At 38.3% G+C, this 11,208-nt stretch overlaps 1 protein-coding gene across 4 annotated transcripts in view; it reads right to left on the bottom strand.

Moving 5' to 3' along the window:
• Nucleotides 1-6,261: 6,261 nt before the first annotated feature.
• Nucleotides 6,262-11,208, bottom strand: part of ATRX (alpha thalassemia/mental retardation syndrome X-linked) — a 280,335-nt gene continuing 275,388 nt past the window's right edge. For 2 of the 4 annotated variants that reach the window (XM_011968463.1, XM_011968465.1), the window contains one exon: nt 6,262-9,372. In XM_011968463.1, the coding sequence (XP_011823853.1) occupies nt 9,094-9,372 (279 nt within the window). In that variant the 3' untranslated portion in view covers nt 6,262-9,093. The remainder of the gene's footprint in view (nt 9,373-11,208) is intronic. The other 2 variants (XM_011968464.1, XM_011968467.1) reach the window with 1 other exon arrangement.

Genomic DNA, 11,208 nt, shown 5'->3' with positions numbered 1-11,208 from the left:
GTATCACACTACCTGACTTCAAACTATACTACAAGGCTCCAGTAACCAAAACAGCATGGCACTGGTACCAAAACAGACATATAGACCAATGGGACATAACAGAGACCTCAGAAATAACACCACACATCTACAACCATCTGATCTTTGACAAACCTGACAAAAACAAGCAATGGGGAAAGGATCTCCTATTCAATAAATGGTGCTGGTAAAACTAGCTAGCCATAGGCAGAAAACTGAAACTGGACCCCTTCCTTACACCTTTTACAAAAATTAACCCAAGATGGATTAAAGACTTAAATGTAAAACCCAAAACCATAAAAATCCTAGAAGAAAACCTAGGCAATACCATTCAGGACATAGGCATGGGCAAAGACTTCATAACAAAAACTCTAAAAGCAGTTGCAATAAAAGCCAAAATTGACAAGTGGGATCTAATTAAACTAAAGAGCTTCTGCACAGCAAAAGAAACTAGCATCAGAGTGAACGGGCAACCTACAGAGTGTGAGAAAATTTTTGCAATCTATCCATCTGACAAAGGTCTAATATCCAGAATTTCCAAGGAACTTAAATGAATTTATAAGAAGAAAACAAAAAACCACATCAAAAAGTGGGCAAAGGATATGAACAGACATTTCTCAAAAAAAGATATTTATGAGGCCAACAAACATATGAAAAAAAGCTCAACAACACTGATCATTAGAGAAATGCAAATCAAAACCACAATGAGATACCATCTCACACCAGTCAGAATGGCAATTATTAAAAAGTCAAGAAACAATAGATGCTGGCAAGGCTGTGGAAAAATAGGAACACCTTTACACTGTTGGTGGGAATGTAAATTAGTTCAACCATTGTGGAAGACAGTATGGTGATTCCTCAAGGATCTAGAACCAGAAATACCATTTGGCCCAGCAACCCCATTACTGGGTACATACCCAAAGGAATTAAATCATTCTACTATAAAGCCAAATGCACACGTATGTTTATTGCAGCACTATTTACAACAGCAAAGTCATAGAACCAACCCAAATGCCCATCAAGGATAGAATAGATAAAGAAAATGTGGTACATATACACCATGGAATACTATGCAGCCATAAAAAGGAAGGAGAGGATGTCCTTTGCAGGGACATGGATGAAGCTGAAAGCCGTCATCCTCAGCAAACTAACACAGGAACAGACAACCAAACACTGCATGTTGTCACTCATAAGTGGGAGCTGAACAATGAGAACACATGGACAAAAGGAGGGGAACAACACACACCAGGGCCTGTGGGGGTTGGGGGGTGAGAGGAAGGATCTTAGAGGACAGGTCAGTAGGTGCAGCAAACCACCATGGCACATGTATACCTACGTAACAAACCTGTATGTTCTGCACATTTATCTCAGAACTTAAAGATAAATAAATTAAAAAAAGAAAAGAAAAGAAATCCGCCCCCATGATCCAATCACCTCTCACCTCCACCAGGCCCTCCAGTGCTGGGGATTACAATTCAACATGAGATACGGGTGGGGACACAGATCCAAATCATATCAGGAAGTATTCTGTTTTATTTTAGTCTTGCTTAAAGTAAAAACAGACGTAAGAGCTGATATGCAAAAGAACAAAATAAGGAATAAGGTACTCTAAATGGTTTACAAAAGGCTGGGGTTAAATCATAGTTCAAGGAAGAATTGCAGGCTTGTTCAATGGGGGAAAAAAAAAACATTTGCCTTTTCCAGTTATTTGTAAGACACTGGGTGAATAAGTATTTCAAACCTATTTTCTCATCTGTAACACAGGAGTAATGAAAAGTGATTGGCCGTAGTGCCTGAAACACAATAGGTGTTCAATAAATCTTAATCACTGTGTGGGAGAAGATTCAGAGAGGTGAAGTAACTTGTCCAAGTTTAGAGATGGATCCACGCTCCCAAGTGCTAGCATATTAAAATCATTTTAGGACCGGACATACTGGCTAACTTCTGTAATCCCAGCACTTTGGGAAGCTGAGGCCAGAGGATCACATGAGCCCAGGAGTTCAAGATCAGCCTGGCCAACATACTGAGACATCGTCTCTACAAAAAATAAACAAAATTAGCCAGGCATGGTGATGCACTCTTGTAGTTGCACTACTTGGGAAGCTGAGGTGGGAGGATTGCTTGAGCCCAGGAGGTCGAGGCTGCAGTGAGCCAAGATCATTCCATTGCATTCCAGCCTGAGTGACACACAGTGAGACCTTGTCTCAAAAAAAAAAAAAAAAAAAAAATCATTTTGCCTTTCATTTCTTCGGAAATATGTAAACTGTTCATGGTCCATCTCTATAACTCAAGAACAGTCACCCTTATTCTGACAGAGATCACTATACTAACGCAGAGCTTTCTATTTTGTTTTCTTGTGAATATATCATCATTTCTCATTTGAAGTAGAGGATTTTAAAGTACTCGGTGCATAAACTTGCCTGGTTTAAGGAAGGCTGAATGATTCCATCCTTGTCACTGGATACTGAGATCCAGAAAGTAGAACAGAGTTTCTAGATCTTATTGGCCTAAACCATGCTGAGTGTGGTGAAAGAACCATTTAAAGAAATTAAATATCCCTCTGAAAGAAAATCCTGAAGCCAATATTCTGGATGCCAAATTAAAGGTTTAGGGGAAGTGTCAGGGGGCTTCCTGTTTTACAGTTATCACAAGAATGTTTCCCTTTCATTTTGGTTTACATATTCTACTTCTCACAAAGAGTTCTCATTTTAAAGCTTAGTTCATTCAGTACCCATTATTCTGAAAATTTGCTTAATGTGGTCTGGCGGATTGAAGAAAATGAATTAGAATTTAAATATAATAAGAGGCATCTGAATGGAGTGGAATGAGAACTGGAATAAAAGCTAGAAGACATGAGTGCCCGGGGGCACCTTTTCCCCTCCCTGGGCCTTTGTCTTCCTGATTGTAAAGGTAGGGGGCTGGGCTACATGGTCTCTAAGATCCCCACCATCTCTGGCATTCTAAGGTTCTACAAGTCCTCCCGACCTCACACACTTAGGCATAAGGTGTGTGTAGGGGGGTGGGGGGCAGGGGTGGCACGGGGCTAGAATTGGGGAAAGATCCTTTGGAGAAGTAAAGGGGGAAAAATCGCAGGCAAGCACTTCGTTTGAGCTTAGCATATTTAGGGATAGTGTGTGCAAGACGTGGGAAGAGAGGGTGGAAAAGTTGCCAATAGAATAAAAGGTTTACTTTCTTAAGAAGGATAATTAGATCCAAGCCAGCCTGCATCGCTAAAGCCTTTGAAGCCCAACTTCTCCATGCTGTATTGTTGAAAACTTACTAAGAGTTGGGGATAAACTAGTAAGACCTAAAATGGTTGTAAACCACGTCCCCCTCCCACCTTTTCTTAAGTTTGGTTTTGTTTTCATTGAATGTATTCAATAGGCTAGTGTGTCTACCTGCTTTGTTATTGGCATGTGGGGACAAGCAGCTACAGAAAAAAATAAAACTTGTCTATTAGTTTTCTTAGTTTTTGTCACACAATTTGACTATAAAACCTACATCTCAAAAAAGGTGTACCACGTAGTTACGTAGGAGTCAACATAAACAAATATTGCCCGTAACTCACTATAAACTTTTTCCAGACCAGACAATTTAAACATTGGTCTAATTTGGCTTTACAGTTATGAACAAGAGGGCGGTAAATCACCAATTATTTGCTTAAAAGTGGGCTTCACAAAGCTGATCTATATTTTCCTTGATGTTTTGTCATGTTTGTAGCCCGATCAGCCAACCAAGATACAAGAATCAGATCCTTAAACATGGTTTTTCATTTTCTGCAATGAGTTTCAAAGGCAGTAGGAAGCTCTGGGAGAGCCTCTGGGCAAAAGATAAAGGTTACAGCTAGTGGAAGTTGTAATTAGAGCCAATTACAACTTAACTTACCTGCTTTGTCATTAAAATGTCTGTCAGACCTCTCATTTTTCTACACAGAGGGAAAGAAAAGGTATAGCTTAGTAGGGGAGAGGGTTAGCCAAAGGGAAGGAATTTCTAGTACTGTTTACAAATGTACCCTGTAACCTTAGACAAACACATTGCCTTTTGGCTTTAGACTGCTTTGCTCAAAGTTTAACTCAGGGAGCTGAACAGGACTTAGGAAATCACTTGGTCTAGTCCCCTGCCCTCTAGCAGGCAAGGTATTATTATTGTCCCAATTTCTCAAATTAGATATGAAAGACCTGGAGAATTTAACTAACTAAAATATGTCTTCTGCCTCCTTGAGTGTAACAGATTTGCTTTTGGTTTCACTTATAGCTTGTCATAAGAAAAATGGAATTATTCTCACTTCTCTCACAGATACGTTGTGTATAGGTTAACACATGATAACTACAAAGCACGTTGAAACTACTAAGGAAAGCTTATAAACATAACATTACCCACAAACATACTAGCACTTTGAATGAATGGGTCTCAGAAATGTAACAGAAATATTTGGATTTCACTTTTTAAAGAATTGGCTTGAGGGAAGAAGTAGAATTACACTCAATGGACCAACCTCACTTTCTGCAAATGTAAAGGAGTAAAAAAAATTGAGAAAGAATGGGAATGCCACTAACGAACATACCATTATGTTTGAGAGTAATTAGAATAAGTGAATTTTGTGTGTAAAAATCAAAATTCCGAAACAAAGCCTCCTTAGGGGGAAAGTAAAATAACAGGTTTTTATTATAAGTATCATTGTAAAAGTTCACTATCCTATACAGCCTCTAATGACTTTTTTTTCCTTCTGTCCTTCATGCTTGGACCAATTATCTTCCTGTCTCCCATCTTTCTTCACCTTGCATTCTAAACCAAATTACCCTCACCCAAATAGCCATCTTTACTTGCGAAACATTATCATCTGCCTCACAAATCCTTGTTATCCTCTATACTGAATTACTCATTCAGGATTTCAAGGCTCTTTATCAATCCACTCCAATTTAGTCTCTTTCCCGATCCTTCTCTTTGTTCTCTTTCAGTACTATACTTTCTCCACATATAACTAAAATGAATTCCATCCTTGCATCTGATAAGCCATCTTTCTTCACCTTTCTTGAAAAACAACACATATATGACACGAGGAGCATAGGGATGGACCTGGGTATACTTAATAGGAAAGTCTCTTAGTAGTCATCTGATTTGCAAAGCTGAAGATTACAGCCAAGCTCCCCTATCCCTTACATGTTTCTATCAGAGAAGGGTGGAATGTTCAGGAACTTAATGTAGGGGAGTGTTGCTGGGTAGAGACTGCTTGTGATATGTTATATTAAAGAGGGCCTACTTGCAGTATTTTAGGATTTGCCTCACTCCTTCATTCTTTCAATTATAGTTGTATCCTTATTATCTTTACTAATGGCCTCAATTTATATGCTGTCTTTCTTGGCGAAGGTCTGTGCAGCAGTCACTATCAAAAAGACAGATCCCTAGAAAGCAAGGAGGAAGGATGATTCCCTTAGTTCACTGGCACAATGGTTATCAGGAAGGTTGTTCCAAAGAGAGGGTGGTAGTATCTATCATAATGGAATTTTATGGCAGCTCTTAGGGGTGAGCCACTATCCTGTTATTACATCCAACACTAGTGATGTGAACAGTTTAGTTACCTGGCACATATTGAGCTTTGACACAGTATAGATTTCGGATTTAAAACTTTATTCACCCCATATAATAGTATATATAAAATGTTGCGAAGATGAAAGCATTTCTGAAACTTGGTCACTCCGTGGGGACTGGCTCAGATTATAGACTTGAAAAAAATTAACGGTAGAAAAATGTTTAATCTCTAAGGATAGATTTGATTTGGAGATAGCCAAGTCACTTGAGACTGAGTCTGGTGAAATAAAATAGTAATACCCTGAACATAATTTTTAGTATAATAAGACATGTAAAAGGATTGACCTGTTTTACTGTTGAGTAAGTCTCTATAGCCTCACAACATGTTACCCTCAAAAGAAACAAGGGCTACCGGGACAGATATGTAACTGCTCTTAAATTTTGTTTGGGGCACATAAATATGGATCTGATTTTATGATAATGGAGGGAAAATGAACATAGCTAAGGGAAGGCTATAAAATATTCAGCTTCTTTGGAGGCCAGATAATGAGGTTTCCATCTACCTGCTATAGCTTCTGAATGGTAAGCAGCTTTTCTATCAAGTGTGGGTTGGTAGCCCTGCTTGACTTAAAATGAGTGTTACAGTTGTTGGGAAACAGGAAATGGGGCTGGATTACACAAAGACATCCAAAACTAACACAAACACACATGGGCTTCCTGGTATGTAAATTCTCTTTGAGATTAGAGATCTCCCTTTACAGAATTTAGTATAACAGATTCAATAACCAAACTTTGTGACCTCTCAATATTAAATAACTAAATGTGCAAAAGAACCACCATTATATAGGATAACAAAAGCTGTACATTTTCTATGAAACATGTGCACGTATTTTCAAAGCTGTGAAAATACAATAAAGAGCACAACACATTTTGGTCACTTTATTAAATGACATTAAATAGTTTAAGTTTCAACTACTAAACAGCACTTTGAATGGTGAAAACACAGATAGTATATTGTCATACTTGAATGCTTTTCTTTAAAAACACAATTCCAGTCCTTATATATATTACAAAACAGCCTTAAAGGAAGAAGTGACATCTTTTCTACAGTACTTAAGATACTCAATACAGAACTGAAAAGCAGTCTAACAGAAACAAAGGCAAGTCTTCACAGCTGTATGATTTCAGCAGCCAAAGCTGGATGACGGACTGAAACATTACTATACAACTGGGACAAAACATATACAATATCACAATACTAAGCAAAAACGCTTTACACCCAAAGAAATAAAACAGGTTACAAAATGTGGAGAATTTAGCAGGCAAAACTGTATTACAAGCAACATTTTAAATCATCATTTTTAATCCATTGCAACTATTTAAAACATCTAAAACAAATATAAAAATGAGCCTTTTAGTATTTTATTGACGTGATTTTTTTGTCTTTAAATATTTGTTAAAGCTTGATGTTATACTCAAAGTACATATTATGTAGCTAAAATGTCAAGTGAGAAGAGTGTATACAAAGTGGTCCAAGTTTTATTTCAAACTCTGATTTCCAATTAATCCTTCTAAGTATTATTCTTTAAGTTATCGTTTCATCCATGGTGAAAAAGGTTTAGAAGGTTGCCTAAAATTTTCACATCTATGTCTTTGAGTAAATAATTAGACCGTGTTGAAAATTCCCAGGTCTAGTAAATCAGGTTTAAAATATTCTGAACTTGTAGAAATACCAACTGATAACAGTTGGCCAGAGTGTACTGCCTTCAAATATTTCTCATAAATCTTGTCTTTTTCATTATTTCTAAAGTAAATACACACCTGCCCCACCCAATTAAATAAATCTGATTACATGGCTAGCATAATATCTAAATATACAGAATTTATTAGTGATATTTTATCATGGGAAGGTGGGGGGGAGGGGCGTGGATCCACCAAACCTCACAAATTCTGTATCACAATCCTAGTGCTCTTGGATGTTTTACCACTAGTTCTTCCAAGATAAAAATGGCAATCTCTTAATCATCCATACAACTCAAAGCAGTTTTAGCTAATGTTAAACTCATTCTAATCCAGTGATACCTAAAGCAAAGCCTACACCCAGTTTTCTTTTTTTTTTTTTTTTCTGGAATTCTTAAGCTGTTTCACTACCTGTTATATCATCATCTCAAAATGGTTTTGCCATGTTGAGTTGACTCCCATAGTCAAAAACAATGTTTTCTTTAAGAATTCAAGTAATCAAAATTGTACATGAATAAAATTATAGGTCATTTTTACAGAACTGGATTAAGAAAAAATAAAATGTAATACATTTTCTAGTAAAACTTCTAGTAAAGGGGTATTGGATGAATTAATTTTGATTTAATAATTGCCTCATGATCTAAAGAAAAAACAACTCTGACACAATTTTTAAAAATGTAAGGAAACTGGGGTAAAAGAACATGATGAGAGAAAAGAAGCGCATAGAAGCCAGTGATTCTTATCTTTCAGAGGAATTATTTCGCAATACTGATAGTACTGGGAATTGTTAAAGCACATTCCTCATGTGAACTTAAAGTCAGCAATGGTTCTGCCATTTTGATGTTGTTTATAAAACAGGGTGTGAACCTAACAACCACAACTTCAGTGTTAACCTCCTAAAATGCTAGAACTTGATTTTCTAAGTCCACATCCCACTGCCAGCAACAGGATGAAGCACTAGCACTGGCACCATGCAGTTAAGAGATGTGCTTTATATTCGTGCCAGGAGAGAGAAAATTCATGTGTGGAAGATAATCCACAACCCTGAAATTTTACCAGTAATTATTTCAGCACATATAACTGAAAATAAAAAATGGCAGAAGGACTAAAGAAGAAAAAGGAATTCTCTTCTTAGGCTATACTTAAGGCTGTTTATACAATGCTAGGATAACTGTAAGACTCCTCCAACTTTTAGAGCAGTAGTATTTAAGAATATTGCACACAATTCTGTGTCAAAGATAACCCTCAGTTTCTAACTTTCAGTCACAGAGACAATAAAAAGCAGGAGCCCAGTTTCAGACTTCAGTCAAAAGAACACTAAAACCATTTCAATCACTTTAATCAAGAAATGGATTAAGTACAAAAGTATTTCATAACTTGAGGAATCAACTCTAAGAACTCAGCTGTGTGTTTTTCTATGTAAAGAATGAATATATAAATCTTTATTCTTTCCTAAATTTATTAACTTTATGACAATTTTATGGTTGCTAAAAGCAGGCATAAAAATTTAGAGAGGAAATCTGTGGAGCTGTTACTATTATGGAAGAAGGATTTGTTTTCACTGAAAACAATTTGAAATATCTTCTGTACTCAATGTGTGTAAGAAGATTCTAGGCAACATCACTGACAAATGTCAGGAAGAAATGGTATGCCCTATTTTTTAAAAAAAAGTAAAACTAATATGGAAGATTGGCATTTAAGGGGACCAAACTATTTATACAGTTGAGTTCTGTTAAGTCATTGATTCCTAAAAAAATAAAAGATCTTTCTATGATTTTAACAATCCATTAAGCTTTTAGTGCAAAATCACATTGATTTCCCTTGGGAAGGTCCTGGATTTTTGCTTCTCATTGGGGGTGGTGCACGCTGTAATGGTGGTGGCTGCATACCACCAGCCACTGGCTGATACATTCCTCTCATATCAATCTGCTGGTAGTTAGAAGGATTCATGATCAAATTTGGAGGCTTTGGCATCATGAGGTGACCCAGTGTTGCTTGTTGATAAGTCATTTGTTGCTGTTGCTGCTGATTGTACTGCTGCTGGAGCCTTCTGTTCATAAGTATTCGCTGAACACAGCTGATTAACTATAGAGAAAAAATGGGAGTCGTTACAAGTGCATGACCTGTCTCAAAAGAGGTATCAAGTTTTGACTTAAAATCAATTTGTTAAGGGGGTACCATACCAAAAGGAAAACACATTATTGTTATCACCATTACTAATTTGATGGCATTCACAGGACCATTACTGTAGAAACCAGTTAGTAAGACCATTTAGGGCTAAATTCTCTTAATGTCTTGACTATTATATTGCAAGCAGCATTTAGGTTAGTTGCCGTAGTAATGTGTTCTGTACTGTGAGTAGTCTCAAGTATTAGTTACAACACTTTTTGTTAAGACTTCTTTGTCATTCTTTTGAATATTTCACATGATGACAGACAAACATTTTAGTGACAAACACCAAAGGGAAAGGCACTTGCAGTAGGAATAATTCTGACCTGGAATGTCTCAAGTTTCCTAATATAATGTAAAACCACATAACCCTGCAGTACCTTCTAAGTAAAACATATGCCACAGAAATAGATTCCCTGGTGTCAACAGTTGAAATTTCCAGGTATAAGGCAGAAGGCTGGCAAACAACTGTGTTGGGAAACATGATGAAGGATCCTGGAATACGGTACCCTTTTAAAGAATTATGTAGCTTAGTTAGCTCTACTTTTTATTCTCAAATTAAACACACTGATAAGTATACTACTGTTTCGAGGTTGTTTAACAATGCCAAATGTGACTGGAGGCAGAGCAAGATGGCCGAATAGAAGCCTCCACTAATCGTCCTCTCTGAAGGAACTCCAAATTCAAAAACTATCTGCAATAAAATCACCTTCATGAGAACCAAAAATCAGGTAGGCAATCACTGTACCAGATTTTAACTTCATATCACTGAAAGAGGCACTAAAGAGGTTAGGAAAGACAGTCTTTAACTGCCAATGCCAACCCTCACTCATCCCCTGGCAGCAGGCACGTGGCAGGGAGAGAGAATCTGTGTGCTTGCAGGACAGAGTACAGTGATTGTGGGACTGCATTAGAACTCAGTGCTGCCCTGTCACAGTGAAAAGAAACATCAGGCAGAACTCAGCCGGCACCCACAGAGGGAGCATTTACACCAGCCACAGCCAGAGGGAAATCACCTATCCCAGCAGGCGGAACCTGAGTTCCGACAAGCTTTGCCACTGTGGACTAAAGAGTTCTGGGGGCCTAAATAAACCTGAAAGGCAATCTAGGCCACCAAGACTCCAAGTCCTGTGCTGGGCTGAAAGCCAGTGGACTTGGGGGGCACATGACCTAGTGAGACAACAGCCAGGGTGGCCAGAAGATTGCTTCTGCCACACCTTCGCAAACCCCGGGCAGCACAGCTCACAGCTCCAGGACAGACTCTTTGCTTTTGCTTGAGGAGAGGAGAGGGAAGAGTAAAGAAGACTTTGTCTTGCAGCTTGAATATCACCTCAGCCACAGTAGGATAGGGCACCAGGCAGAGTCCTGAGGCCCCTGTTTCAGGCCCTAGCTCCTGGATGACATTTCCAGACATACCCTGGGCCAGAGGAAACTCGTTCTCTTGAAGGAAATGACTCAATCCTGGCAGGATTCAACATCTGTTGTCTAAAGAGCCCTTTTGGGCCCTGAATAATCAGCAGTGGTACCCAGACAGTACTTGCAGTGGGTCTTCAGTGAGACTCAGAGACATGCTATCTTCAGGTGGGACATAGCACATTCCCAGCTGTGGACACTATGGGAAGAGGCTTCTGCTTGAGAAAAGAAGAGGAAATAGTAAAGAGGACTTTGACATACAGCTTAGGTACCAGCTCAGCCACAGTGGGCTAGGGTACCAAGCAGACCCTCGGGGACCCTAATTCCAGGCCTTGGCTT

The sequence above is a fragment of the Mandrillus leucophaeus genome, unplaced genomic scaffold, assembly GCF_000951045.1.
Source record: "Mandrillus leucophaeus isolate KB7577 unplaced genomic scaffold, Mleu.le_1.0 Scaffold844, whole genome shotgun sequence".
In the NCBI taxonomy this organism is placed as follows: domain Eukaryota; kingdom Metazoa; phylum Chordata; class Mammalia; order Primates; family Cercopithecidae; genus Mandrillus; species Mandrillus leucophaeus.
This window is presented reverse-complemented; position numbering and strand designations above follow the sequence as displayed.